Here is a 15,328-nt window from a genome sequence, read left to right on the forward strand (position 1 = left end):
TCTGTATGAGTTATAAATGGCATGGCCAATAGGGTAGAGATAGAAATTCTGATTAGTGGAAATAGTATAACCAAAAATGTGGAGGCAGGAGGAGCTCTGGGAACAGGATCTAGGAAACAGTGAATAGTCCAATGGTCCATATTGCTAGCTAAATTGAAATAGAGATAGTAACAAGATCCCCAGGAGCCAGGAAAGTTGTAAATTGCCCTTGTCTACCCTCACTTTAAATTGAACACCGTATTAGATTCCAAGGTCAAAGCTGGACTCTGGTCTGCTAGATAGGGCCAAATGCCCCAGCTGGGTTGGCATGAGTGACCTTGGGCTGAGAGATTACTGTTTTTGCTGCTTTTCTATCAGCCCAAATTCAAGGTCCAGAACCAAAGCTACATCCAACATTGTCTAAAGCAATAGGGCCAGGGAAATGAACAGAGAGAGGGAGATGCAAACTTTAAGAGGTGGAACCTTGTAGAAGAAGTTCAGTTATAAGGGGAATGCCTTTAAAGGAGATATTGGAACCCGAATCCTTCCTCTTTCTCATTGCTCTTCCCAGTTGTTATAGATTGAATATGAAATGTTCTCCCCTCCACCAAGGCTCATGTGTTGAATGCTTAGTCTCCAAGTGGTGGCATTATTTTGGGAAGTGGTGAAAACTTTAGCAGGGGGCACCTAGCTGGAGGAAGTAGGTCACTGTATCTTGTTCCTGGCCACTTCACCCCTCCCCCACTCTGCTTCCTATCCATCATGAGGTAAAGAACCTCCCCTGCCACAGGCTCCTGCCACCATGATGTTCTGCCTATGCACATGAGACCAAGCAACTGTGGACTGAACCCTCTGAAACTGTGAACCAAAATAAGCCTTTCCTCTTTCCAGTTCTTTATGTCAGACATTTTGTCACAGTGATGCAAATGGAACTAATTTACCAGGTTTGAGGTGAACAGTTTGCCATGGACTGCCACCAGGATGTGCTGCCCTGCCACAGGCCCAAGAGCAACCAATCATGGACTGCAATCACCAAAACTGTGAGTCAAAATAAACCTCTGTTTTTTATAAGCTAACTATGTCAGGTATTTGTTTCACTATCAGAAAGCTAACACAGATGAAAACTTTATGCCTGGCAGATTCTGTTGAAATTTGGGGAAAGTTTTATGATTTCCCATACACCAAATGGCACATACCTGCAAATCATTTTCTTTTTCCTTTGATTTAATCCAAGTTTTGCCTTGAGTTTGTGGATCTATGAGGAGTGGGTATCTGGTGGCCTTTGTCACAATAATGCCATTCTGAATTGAGAGGTCATCTCCTGGTAGTCCCTGCAGCCCCCACTCACCAATCTGAACAACAGGAATGCTTTCATTAGAATTTAAAGCTCCTTAATGCAAAAGATTTTTCAAATTTGGATGTGTTGTTTTTTTCCGTTGAGACTATGCAAGTGCTATCTAGAAAAACAGACTTGTAAATGTGAACCAGATAACATTAACAAACACATTTATAATCTAATGAATCCTTTCGTTACTGATCCAAGACTAGGTTTATCCTTTTATGTGTATTTTTATACGTAGTGGAAGCATTGTAAATTTGTCGCCTAGTGCACCTGAGCAGGAATTAGAGCAGATCATGAATGTAATGAGATGTAGAGGAGAAGGTAAACCCCAGGGGACACTTCTCCTTCCTGAACTTTGGTTCTGCCCATGTGTGTGGGTGACTGTACAGCGGAGAGGAATTAGTGGGATGAAATACACTGGAATTCATCAGTGATACTTTTGTGACTATCTCCTCTGAATTTAGAGAAGATTGCCAGCCTCCCTCCACACACTCCATAAAATTAGCAGAGATCCAGTGAACCTCCATTATCCCAGGCCTTCTGGGGACCACAATTAATAAGGAATATACTTGCTTTGCCAATACCTGATGCGTTTCCAACACATCATCTATTCCCTATAAGGATGAGTTCAACACTGTTTGAAAAAGACTACTTTTTAACTTTTAAATACAGATAACATGAAATTAACAGCATTGCATCCCCTAAGGAAGCAGCAACTAGAGAGAGTATTTGCAAACCAGAAATGCAACTCATGAATACAAATTGCCTGGAAAGCATTTATTACCACAGGAGCTCTGCAAATTATGCTGGAAGTTGATAGTGGCATCTGACCCCAGCAAGGATATACTGTTACTTCAGCCATACTAGAACATGCTGTGGTGTTACACTACTGGACACTTAAAAAGGTGGTGAGTGTGAAAAAGAAGGTCAATGCCAGCACTTGGGGCCTAGATAGTGCCTACATTTGCTTAAAATATTTGAAAAAGAGTGTGACAATAGGAACGCCTTCCAAAAATAATGGAGAGTTATAAGAAGAGAAATCCTGTAACTGGCTAACAACCTTTTAGTTCATAGCAGTGCCATTAGTTTTAATTTTTATTCAACTTTATTTTTTTGTGCTACTGGGGAGTTGAACTCAAGGCCTCACACTTGCTAGGCAGGCACTCCACCACTTGGGCCACTCTGCTGGCCCTTTCTGTGTTGATTATTTTTGAGATAGGGTCTCCTTTATGCCTAGGCCAGCCTTGGACCACAATCCTCCTATTTGTGCTTCCCCGCTTAGCTGGGATAACAGGTGTGAACCACTGCATCCAGCCATTGGTTGAGATGGAATCTCATGAAGTTTTTGCTCATATGATCCTCCCAAATCTCCATCTTCCAAGACCCTAGGATTATAGGCTCGAGCCTCCACACTGGCCATTAGCTCTAATTTGAAAGCAAGATTTCTCAAAATGCAAAGGAAGTCCTGGGCCACAAAGTTCTTCCTAGGCATTTTCAAAGCACTCTTTTCAATTAAAGGAGAAAGGGAAGAATGATTTCTTTATAAGAAACAAAATGAGGCTAACTTACAAATATTAGGAGGAACGCAACACTTACAGTTGGAGGATCCACCAGCATCGCGATGAGATTCAGGTTTTCAGTGAAAGGAATTTTCCGCGCTCTCAACTCTAACTCCCATTGCTCTTTTAGCAAATAGTTCCGAAATATCTGGTTGAAAGGGCCGAGGTAGGAGAGGAAGCCTGTGCACAGCAGAATGTCACCTACCAGCCTGTTAAGGAAAGACACACAAGCCTGCTCCCCAAAGTGAGCCAGCCACCTTACACAGTTTAAACATTTCCATTACATAGCTGGAAGGGTCACAGAGTTTGTTTTGTACTAGGTAAATCCATCTTTGCCCCTGCCAGGTATGGAATAACCATGCAAAAAGGGCCCCAAACTCCAAAGGGATAAAAGGGCCCACATTTGGGGTGGGCCAAGGAGCCCCTCTGAGACTCCCTGAAGCCCACAGATGCAAGCCAGACTTTGCATGGAAATAACCTTCTTCCCATCCCACACTGTGGAAATGACCTTCTTTCCATCCTACGCCATGGAAATGACCTCCTTTCCATCCTGCACCACGGAAATGACCTTCTTCCCATCCCATGCCATAGCCATGCCCACAACCAAGCTTATGTTCAATTATTTTTCTCTCCTTTTTTTTTCCATTTTCTTTCTCCTTTCTCATTCCCCTCTCTTGCAGTTTTTCAAGGACCCCAGTAAACATAGCACAAGAAACCTCCACATTTAGAACAAACCATTATCCATCCATACTTTCCAAATCACCAAGGAGAGAAGAGAACTGAGCCAGTCTCCGACTGACCTGGCAAATCCAAACACCACCAGGTGTGCCCTCATACCAAAAACCCGGCCACCACTGAGGTGGGAAATGGTTCAAGAATTTCCTTCCCTCTCTACTGAGGGTGTGTGAGTCCAGCTGTGAGCACTTTCTTATGCTACAGGATGCAGAGATGGACAGATGGACATGAAGGGGACATGGCTTGTACACTCTCCAGTGAGGTGAAGACTCACTCCCTGAGGGTGATTCTAATGAACACCAAAGTTCATACCTGTTAATCTGAGCTTTGAACTCTTTACTCTGCTGGGTCCATCGGACTTTCTCCCCGCTCAGTCCATCGATGAGGGTAGAGGCAGCCTGCATCTTCTTACGACACATGTCGGCATCATTGAGCAGATCCTGCATCCATGAAGAGCTCTTTACAGTGAGTCACTGAACTTACCCAATATATTTGCACATAAAACTACACAGAGGACTTCCTTAACTTACAAAATAAATATAATCTATAAATAATAGAGTGACAGAACTTTACATATTAAGTTCTGATCATTCATTCATGATGCCATGATTCTGCCTTGCAAAATTTCAAGAAAAGCAAATTATAAATTAAAATAGTATTTCTAGTAAATATCTTCCAAACAATAGAGTAATGATAAATGTTTGAGTATATAAATATATATATACATATAAATATCAAAACATCACACAGTACCCCATATATATGAACAACTTCTATGTTTCTATGTCTGAGTTTTAAAAGGCCATGCATGGTAGTACACACTTCTAATCCCAGCTATGCAGGAGGTGAGACAGGAAGATCCAAGTTCAAGACCAGCCTGGGCAAAAGTTAGTAAGACACTATCTCAACAAACAAGCTGGGCATAGTGGTTCACATCTATAATCTCAACTACCGGGGAGGCAGAAGTAGGAGCAACATACTCCACATCTGGCCTAAGGCAAAGTGCAAGACCCTATGTGAAAAACAAACTAAAAAAAGACTGGGGGTGTGGCTCAAGTGCTTGCCTAGCAAGTGCAAGGCCCTCAGTTCAATCCTCATGACTGTCAAAACAAGCACATTTAATTTAAACTTTAAATTTTAAAATATTTTCAAGGAAATGTCAAATCAATAAAAATGCTATCTTAAACTCTCGTATCTAACAAAAATCTTAAAGTCCTTGCAAATTATAAGGCACTTCCTCCAAAAACATCCCACACAAAGGGTCATGTGCTGTAGCCAGCTTGAACTGTTCAATTTTCAGTATATTTGTGAGCTGGTGTTAAATACAGCCACTGTTAAAAATTAAATTAAGGGCTGGGGGGTGTGGTTCAAATGGTAGAGCATCTGCCTTGCAAGCACAAGGCACTAAGTTCAAACTTCAGTACTGCCAAAAAAAGATTTTAAAAAATTAAATCATAAAACTTATAATTAGCCAGGCACTGGTGGCTTCCACCTAATTCTAGCTACTTGGGAGGCTGAAATGAGGAGGATCAAGGTTTAAGGCCAGCCAGGCAAGTAGTTCAAGAGACCCCATCTCCAAAATAACCAGAGCAAAATGGACTAGAGATGTGGTTCAAGTGATAGAGCACCTGTTTGCAAACACAAATCCCTGAGTTCAAACCCCAGTACCCCCCCAAAAAAAACCCTTTACAATTAAACAAAATCATATTAACAGCAAAGGTAAGAAACAATAAAAGCTAATTTCTAGTTACTTACATTTTTAATATTATCTATGCTCTTGAGTTATTCAAGTCCTTCATGGCGGCAGACATAGTACATAAAAGTATTTGCTGATCATTTTTTTTCCAAATCTGTACCAGTGATGTCACACTGGTAGTCTGACACAGATAGTGCTGGGATCAAGCAAACCAGGAAGTCAGCAAGTGCCGACTTGATTTGTTAATCAAGGCTCCTCCTCCTAGCGCTGCTCCTCCCTATTCCTCCCTGTCCCCAGAGCACAGCTTACAACCTGCCTCAAGAGGTCATGTTAGGACTCAATTTACAAATAAAGCTAGGTCAACTGGCCCAAACTACACGGTTAGAGAAGACCTGGGCTGGATCTCCACCCAGTTTTCTAACTCCAAGATCAGTATTCTTTATATGACACACAGCCTCCTGGCTATTAAAAACCCAAAAATAATTCTGAGTACCAAAGAGCCAAACGAGGTAGATTTCCACCATGAGCATTTGCCTAATTTTGCAGCGCCACACATGCTTGTGTGAACTAATTGTGTACGTTTGACCTCACCATTTTCTCATTCATTGCTGCGTCAAACTTGGCTTGTACTTTATCCAGCTCGGCTTGCTTCTCGTCCAGCAGGGCCTGCGCCTTGCCTAATTCAGCATTAGCGACCGCCAGGCGGCCTTCCTGCTTGGCCAGGTTTGCCTGAAACAGAAGAGGAGGTGGGTCACATAGAGCTGTAGCAGTGCCATGAAACATTCATGATTTTAATTGGTAAATGAGAGCATAAATTGCATGATATTTTTGCAGTGGATGGTGTATTGGAAATCATTTGTTTCAGTGTTCGCTGCTGGGGAAGCAGAAGGTCTTGGGGGAAATTTCATTAATTGTTCTTCCTTTTTAATTATTAATGTTCAATGTGGAAAACAGAAAAGGCAGCAATTTATAGGAAGTTGAACAAAAATGACCCCTGATGTTTCTCAGAGACCATCTGTCAGTACTGTGTTAAAACACTGATAAGTAGCACTTTAATATTTTTCATTTAAAGTAGTAAAATCATTTACCCACACCTTTAAACATTCTGTGAACATTACTGCTACTGGCTGCACGGGATGCCACTATTTGAATGCATAGGGATTCACTTAACTTCCCTTCCTACTTCAGACATTTTGCTCCTTCCATTTTTCATTCCTTTAAATAGTAATGTGATAAACACTATTGGATATACAATCATTTGGGATTGTTTCTTTTGTAAAGCTTCTTTGAAATAAACTTACCATATCATAAGTTTTCCATCCTATTCTAAGTCCTACAATGGTTTCTTGTAAATTTAAAATAATGAATCAATAACCTAGGTTGAGTTTTCTGGGGTACAAGTTCTGTGACAACTGTCTCATTTTCTTTCTAGATGTTTTATTTATTTGATTTTAGCCTTTTTCTTGAGAAAACTTTCTGTTCATTTAGATTGTCAAATGTATTTACATACAATTATATAAAATTTGGTTCTTTAATTATTTAAACCTACACATCTATGATTACATAGATTTATCTTTCTATGCTCATTTCTTTTTTGTGTATTTTCTTCTTGATTAAATTTTCCATCCTTAGAGTTGCTCGTTAATTCTAATTTTTAATATTGTTTTTATGAGCTGTGTTCTGCTGTCCTTATATTGTACATGTGTGTGTGTGCGTTTGTGTGTGTGTGTGCGTGTGTGTGCATGTGTGTATATGTGTGTGACTATGCACTTGAACTCTCATGTGGAACATTTAGCTTCTTTGATGCATTTAAGGGCTAAGAATGTATCTTCTCAGCCACATCCTAATAGCTTTGGTAACTAAGCTTGTTTCATCATTCCCTAAGTAGAAGTGACTGACTTTTCTTAAATGTAAACTTTCTAATTTTATTGCTAAGAATCAGAGAAGGAGGCTCCAGGGCTTTTTGCTTTGGGGAAATTAAATAAGGTCTTCTTGAATATGATCAATTTTTGTAAATGTTTCTTGGACACGAGACATAATTTCATATTACTTGTTTATACTGAAGAAAGTGTGAGGTAGCTTTCAGCCTTAAAATCATGTGAAATTTCTATACAGGTATTAATTTATGCCCACACAGCAGGTGGGGCATGGCTCAAGTGGTACTGCAAGTGGGAAGCGCTGAGTTCAAACCCAGTACCACCAAAAAGAAAAAAACAGCACATATGCATACTCAGGACTGGCTCCACAATTTTCATGCCCTAGTGCAAATGAAAATGTGGGACCCCTTCTTAAAAGATTATTAAGAATTTCAGGAAGGCAGCAGCAGAGTAGTAAACCAAGTCTGGACCCTGTGCACATAGGCCTGTGTGCACACCTGCGAAGCTGGGCCAACTGTGTCTACCAAATCTGTCAAGGACTGATAGTGTGTACCACAAGCTAAAGTGATAATATTCTTTTAATTTCCACTTAAGATACTCATGTATTATATTTTATGTAATCTGATAATATTTTATTTCTTTCATAAAGCATTATAATTAAGTCTTCACTATGGCTCAAAATTTTACCAATAAAAATAACTACTCCATGTGCCTTTTTGCTTTTCATTTTACATTAATGATAACATTCCCCCTTTGGTGTATTTCCTATATTCTCCCACCAATTTCCTTTGATAAAACTTTCGTACTTTTATTTTCTGTTTTTCTCGGTTACCTATGCAGAATTTAAAGAGGGAATCACCTCTTATTCTGAAAAACCGTGATACCCTGGCCACTTACCCAATTTTTTGTTTCACAGAGCAACCATTTAAACTCTTTTAGCTTTGTGAGGATACAGGGTTGAGTTAGGGTGCTGGGGGTACTGCATATCTGGGTGGTACATTTTATGAATCCTTGTACTACTATCTTTTGTTCCTTCATACATGAAGGACAGTCTGGTCAGGTATAGATGGGACATGTAGGCACACAAGTGTGTGTGCATGCGTGCACACTACCCAATACTTAAGAACGCCTGTTTCCTAGCACCAAAAGATCAGCTTTACCTATCACTGAATTTGTGGACCACAGCAATTTCCTTCTGAAAACTCCATTTTCTCACTATGTTCTAGTATTTAGGGTTGCAAGAAGTCTACCAACATCCTGATTTCGCTTCTTTTGTAAGCAACCTTTTGGGTTTTGTTTGTGTCTTAGATTGCATATAAGATCCTTCCTTCTGTGTTTGAAAGTTAAGACATTTCCAGGTGCAGATCCTAATTTTTCTAAATTTAGTTTGGAATACAGTAAGCAAACTCAGCCTCCAAACCAATCTTCAAACTTTTTTTATTATTATTATTGTTGTGCTGTGGGTACATTGTGACATTTACAAAAATTCTTACAATATATCATACTTGAATTCACCTCCTCCATCAGTATCCTTTATCTCCCCTTCCCCTATTCCTGTAATAGTCTCAACAGGTCTCATTTTTCCATTTGCATATGTTAATACATAATGTTACTACCATATTCACCTTCCTACACCCTATCCTCCCTCCCATTGGTACCAACCCCCCAGGCAGGACCTGCTCTGCCCTCCTGTTCTCTGTTTTTGCAAAAAACAGCCAATCTTTAAACTTTAAAGAAATGGCAACTTTTCTCTTATGGCAGCTCAATTGTTATTCTGAATAAACTCACTTCCTGCTTAAGTTGACATGTAGTTTTGGCAAAGAAACATGTACCAGATATTAAAAAGAAGAGAAAGTTTGCACAGACATAAAAGGAAAAAGGAAATTTTGGTTACAGACACATCTAACTATCAGATAAATCATGCTGTATCTGCTAACAGCAGTAACACTGATGGCTGACTTTATCAAACACTGATTTACTGGGAGAAGGCAGGAAATTTACCTTCAGAGGCAACACCTCCCTGTTGATGCCATAAAATATTGCCATAGCAAGTGTCCAAGACAATAGACCAGCCACATTCCCACAGACTTTTTTGGCACTTTCAAAAGTGTAATCATCCATATTAAAATATGGCTGGAGTAACTCAACAGTCTCTTCATTTATAGTGTCCTTGGGGAACTGCTGGAGGCTCCAAAGGAATCCAGTTGCACTCATCAACTGAAAAACAGTTATTATAACTTCTTAGTTCTGAGAGAAAAGAAATGTTTTCTCTCCGAGTTCGTATGGATTTCTAAACTGGATTTTTTCAAAGAAGCAATAGTCAATTTTCTCCAAATGTATCAACCAATACTACTGGCAGTTGTCAACCTAAATCTGTAAATTGCAAATTCTCTTCCGGTTTACATGGCAAAAAAGAAGAAAAATGATGTAATCTTCCTGTTCAGTATGTGTGTCTAAATGCCACTGACCACACAGGCACCTTCTTTTGGAGATTGGGCTGAACTGTCACCATCACTGAGCCAATTTAAGCTACTGGTTGTGGACAGATTTTTTTAAAAAGAAAACTTTCAGATTCAAAATCTATCCCTACCTGCATTTTGAATGATGCAGTAGGATAGTATGGATCTTGAATGTTCCTCAAAAGCCTGTGTGTTATAGGCTTGGTCCCCAAACTTTGGCACTACTGGGAGATGGTGGAACCTTTAAGTGGTGGGACCTAGTGGGAGGAAGTTGGGACATTGGGGATGTGCCCATTGTCAGGACCCTGGCCTCTCCTCCTCTTCTCTCTTCACTTCCTGGCTGCCATGAGGTCAGTAGTTTTCTTCAGTACATGCTCCCACCATGATGGACCACCTTGCCCAAGTCCCAAAGTACTGGGGCAAATGGATCATGGACTGAAACCTCTAAAACTGTTTGCCAAAGTAGACCGTGCCTTCTTATAGGCTGATTATCTCAGGCATTCTGTTACAGTGAATCACACATGCAGTTGTAATATATAATAACTGATTCTGTGTCTGCCAGCTCCCTGGTCTACACTCTGGGTCCTGGTCTCCTGATGCCCCTCCTATGACTTGCAAAGACAGATTTTGCTTACCTTTAGTGACTCGCCCCATGATGGCTTGCAGCAAGGCTTCTCTGGATCCATAGCAACAGGGTCAATTTTCTTTTGAAACAAGAGCAGTACGCAGTCCATGATTCTCATAATAAGATGTGGCGGTTTTGCAAGCTTCCTGACCGTGGCGATATCATTTGGTTTGATAGTCTGTGTTTGAGATTAGAAATCAATATTTTTACTGAGTAGTATTAATAGTCATATGTATAGAAATCTAATGCTCTTAAATAATTGAGGTTCAAAGCTTTAAAACACCTTTTGTCACCTGATATTATCTCCTCAGGGTTTAAACTCCAAGATTTTTGTATACTGGCTCTTGCATTGTTCTCTTCATATTTCTGATTGATTATTCATTTGCTTGCTTTTATTCCTTTTTCCCCAGTTGCCCCAACTAATTGACACAAAATGCATCACTACCATTCATTGCCCTCCACCCCAGACCTCTGGTAACAAGTCCCATTGGTACGTAATATTTAGATAACTCGCATCTTCAAAGCACAGAGTCCACTCTGAGTGTAGATAGTAAAAGAGGAGACAAAACTCTGAATATCAGAAACCTCACCTTCAGTCTGCACTTTGAGGACTGCCTTATCTATGAAAGGGCAGTGGTAGAAAAGGGGTGGTTAGAAGGAAACAATAAGGCTAGTGGAATGGCTCAAGTGGTTGAGTGCCTAGCAAGCATGAGGCTCTGAGTTCAAACTCCAATACCACCACCACCAAAAAAAAAAAAAGAAGGAAACAATAAAAGTTATTATAACACTATGGCTTCTAAAAATATTTTTGAAAGTCTATCTGTGAACCGGGGTCAGATTAAGATGTTGCTGACGTTCAAGGCAAGAAAGTCTGGGAGACCATGTGATCAAAAAAGTCTTCAGATTCATTTGGTTCAGCAATGGCTCTCTCTGCATGCTACCATAGGACCCTTAAAAGGAGTGGGGAATGTGTCCTTGTCATTGAAAACTTAATTAAATGGTTACGATAGACTTATTCATTCATTTAACAACTAAAACCACAAGGCAAGCAAGCAGTCAAACAAAAATACTCTGTGTTCATAATCTTCCAAGGAAGATAGAGAAAACACAACTATTCCAAATTAGGATTTCTGCCATGAGAGAAGGATGGGGTGACAGGAAACAAGAGTCCGAAAGAGCTGGAAGAAGTGAAATCTGAGCCCAGATTTGAAGAATGACTCTTAGTCAGGAATGAAGGACAGGACAAGCATTCCTGGCAGAGGAAGAGGCACATTTAAGGCAATGGATTATGGTTTTTCCAGAAGTCTATAGGCTGGATCATACTGTACATAGGACAGAATGAGAAGAGATTAAGAGACAGACAGAAGCCAGGTTATTAGCAGCAACAGAAGCACTTATATTTGCCAGAACTTTCTGTGTGCCCAGTAAATTGTAGTCATTACTTTGAATGCTTACGTGGCGCCTTCGAGAATCAGTGAGGAATTATAATCCCCATAGACACCTAAGAAAGTTAAGTCAATTTACTCCAAATCATGTATCCAAAGCTCTGTCCTTCATTGTGGGTGTAGTTGCCTATGCCTGTAATTCCAGCTACTACTAGAGAGGCTAAGGAAAGAAGACTGCTTGAGCTCAGCCTTGGGTAACACAGTGAAGGAAGGAAGGAGGAAGAGAGGGGAGGAGGGAGGAAGGAAAGGAAGGAGAGAGAGAAGCAGTGGGGAGGAGCTGTGCCACTCTTGCCTCACACCTGTGGATACCTAGCTTGGAACTTTATCCGAAGCTCAGGTGAACCACAAGGCAATCTTGTAGAGGAACATATGAGGCGCTTTGTGTGATCTGAATCCCTATAGTTTAAGCCGTTATTCACCAGCATTATTTCCCAAGTCTCATGGAAGTTTCATTCATGAGATAAAAAACAATAGGTTATAAGAAGTGAAGAGTTTAAAAAATTATAACTTAGAAAACTGATCAGTGGAAGCACTGTTTCCAGACAAGATCACAAATCATATTAAGAACTCAATCTGGTTTTCTGATCACAGTTCCCCAGGAACACAATGCCTACTACAGGACTTGGGGTTGGGAAGGGCACCAAGGCCCTGCTCACATTCAGGGCGGCTTCTGCTTCTTCCAGCGCAGGCTTTGCGGCCTCAAGTTTGGTCTCAGCCTTTACTTTTTCACTGTCAATTTCATCCACAATTTTTTGGGCTTTGTCTTTTACCTCCTGCACTTCATTTTTCACTTTGGCCGAAGCCTGGGCACTCACTGTGACTTCTGCTAAGACCTGTCAAGTTGAGGCAAGTAGAAAGCTTCAAGCAAATCCGTAGATCTATGTAGAGACTGTTTATTCCCATAGCACAAAGCATGAATGAGAGCCAATTTATTTCCCATCTAAGTCACCTATATTTGAAGATGTATTAAAGTGATTCCTTTGAGCTATTCCTTGCAGTATTCTATTTTCTAAGCTTCCCTTGAGCTTACAATAGATATAAGCAAGTATTTTAAGCTTTCATAAAAATGGTGTTCCTACTTCATGAATTTCTAAATTAAAATCATTCAAGTATAATGGAATAAAGTCAGAAACTATGTTAATAACTATGTAATAACAATAAAAATGGCTAATGTTCGTTAAGTGCTTACCATGTGCTAGGACTGTGCTCCTCTATGGTATCTCATTCATTTCTGTAACTGGCTAAGTAGGTCAAAGGTTAAGCTTCTTTTTTAACTGACTCAGCAGACATTGAAGGTGGCCTGCGTGGTGGCTGTAGACAAAGGAGCAGCACACATATACCCTAACACTAGGGGGAGCTGTTTTTCTTTTTAACTCTACCACCTCTTCCTCTTATCCTTTTCTCTCCTCAACAAAAACTTCCAATGAGACTTGAGTAATCCTAGAAAATTTGAACTTTGAAACTACAACATTAACTGTAACTCACAGTCAAGCAGAAAGTTCATAAACAGATGAGAGAGAAAGAATGAGAGAAGATAAAATAATAGTCTAAGGCCAGGTAGAAGATAAAATAGTTTGGATATGTCTTGGTATAAGTGAATAAAAAATATTTAAAGGTTTTTGTTGGTGGACATTATCTTACCAGAACTAATCTATATGTTTATATCGGGTTTATTTTTAATAACATATAAAAATAATGCTTTTTAATATGTAAAAAATATTCCTTATCAGTAGCAATAGAACAAATGCAAACTCACTTCATCTGCTTTTACAGAAGCCACGGCCAGTTCCTTCTCCTTTACTGCAAGATCTTGAGAGAGCTTAGCAACGGACTCACTTGCCTCCATCAGCTTATCGAGACCTTCACAAACACACACACACACACACACACACACACACACACATACACTTGCTGAGTACTTAGTATTTATAAGACAATATAGTACAGCAAACACAAGATAATTAACTATAGACAAAAGCTTTGAAAACATACGTATCTTAGGAACAACAATACTGATTTTATTTCTGAGAGTTCCAACAGGAGCAGGGGGAGAAAATAGATCTGATTAAATAATACACCTATTTGATCCCCAACACCACAAAAATAATAATAATGAAAGAAGCTACATTTAAGGAAAAATCACATGTCATATGGAGTGATATTAATTTAGCCAAGAAACTGATTTGGCCAACTTAGGTTTTCCTTGACTTCATAAGCAGTCTGTACTGTCATTTGGCCTCCACATTGTACGGCAGTTGAAAGGTAAATGAGATAGAAAATGTGTTAACACTTTTGGGTTTTCTTTGCTTTGCTCATGAAGATCACTGCTAAAACCTGAGTTCATGTAGCTTTCAGTACTGTGGAACAAAGTGACCGGTTAACTGCATTTCTCACCTTGCAAGCTGGTTCTAGACAGTGGTGTGTGTGTAAGTGTTTATTGTCTTGGGTTTCTAGGGGAGGGGAAACACCCATCTGCATGTTTTCCAATTTGCTGGTAAAATACCCCACCATGCCTGATTTCAAGCTACAAAGACGGTCTCAGTAGCATACCACAGTACAAATAAAACAGAAAAAAATGACCTCAAGACCATTAAGAATAGTAAGATACAGTAAAAGTAAGCTTTGAGTGTTTATTGACTTTTTAAATGTAATTTATCTAATGATAAGTACATATGATTGAATTTCTTTGTGTGTGGTACTGGGGTTTGAACTCAGGGTTTTGCATATGCTAAGCCGGTACTCTGCTATTTAAGCCACTCCTCCAATCCTTTTTGCTCTGGTTATTTTGGAGATAGAGTCTCACTTTTTGTCCAGGCCTGCCTGGACCACAATCCTATTTCACATTTTCCACATAGATGGGATGGTAGATATGCACCACCATGCTCAGCTTTTGTCCATTGAAATGGGGTCTCACTAACTTTTTTGCTTGGGCTGGAGGCAAACTGTAATCCAATCAATCTCAGCCTCCCAAGTCACTAGGATAACAGGTATGAGCCACTGGTGCCTGGTTAATTTTTAATATAGGTTATGTTTAATAACCAGATCATAAAATTCCTGAAATTAGCCAATCAGCTCTCACAAGCCAGTGTGCACCAGTTTCAGCCCACATCGATTCTAGAGCGTCCTAAAGAAAAGCTGTGAGAAGCTGAGTCATGAGAGAAGCCACAGAGCTTTCTTTCCCGATACTCCTATCGCCACCATAACTTCACCAAACATGGGGCTTGGTTACCCTATGTGACCAAGTTTTGTTTAAGAGAAATGAAAGAAAAGAGCAAAGGTGCTTTGGACTGTTGTGAGCCACGTGCCTTCTGGACATGCAGTGTGCTCCAATGTATACTTTTCCTACTTATGCTGCAAATTTTTGGAATACGCAGAAAACCATTGCTCAGGTAAACTGCCTCTTCGGGGTTTTGTTTTGGCTTCTGTTACTGTTTTGCCTTTTCCTTCTTTAGAAATTTAGGAGTCGTTAAACATGGTAAAGTTTATGCAAATCATGTTGAAACCAAAAACTGAAACTGTCAGTTCCCAAGAGCAGACGTTCCCCCATCCACACACAGGGCTAAGGAACTGTGGTGCCTCATGCCCAACACTGAGGACCTGGAGCTGAAAGA

At 40.0% G+C, this 15,328-nt stretch overlaps 1 protein-coding gene across 1 annotated transcript in view; it reads right to left on the minus strand.

The window, feature by feature from the left end:
- Positions 1-15,328, minus strand: part of Dnah8 (dynein axonemal heavy chain 8) — a 343,384-nt gene that overhangs the window by 92,224 nt on the left and 235,832 nt on the right. The window contains exons 67-74 of the mRNA XM_074082285.1: positions 13,474-13,577; positions 12,374-12,550; positions 10,283-10,450; positions 9,190-9,405; positions 5,903-6,040; positions 3,928-4,055; positions 2,918-3,089; positions 1,176-1,331 (exon numbers count right to left, since the gene is read on the minus strand). Coding sequence (XP_073938386.1) covers positions 1,176-1,331; positions 2,918-3,089; positions 3,928-4,055; positions 5,903-6,040; positions 9,190-9,405; positions 10,283-10,450; positions 12,374-12,550; positions 13,474-13,577 — 1,259 coding nt within the window. The remainder of the gene's footprint in view (positions 1-1,175; positions 1,332-2,917; positions 3,090-3,927; positions 4,056-5,902; positions 6,041-9,189; positions 9,406-10,282; positions 10,451-12,373; positions 12,551-13,473; positions 13,578-15,328) is intronic.

Source organism: Castor canadensis, chromosome 8, assembly GCF_047511655.1.
Source record: "Castor canadensis chromosome 8, mCasCan1.hap1v2, whole genome shotgun sequence".
Classification (NCBI taxonomy): Eukaryota; Metazoa; Chordata; class Mammalia; order Rodentia; family Castoridae; genus Castor; species Castor canadensis.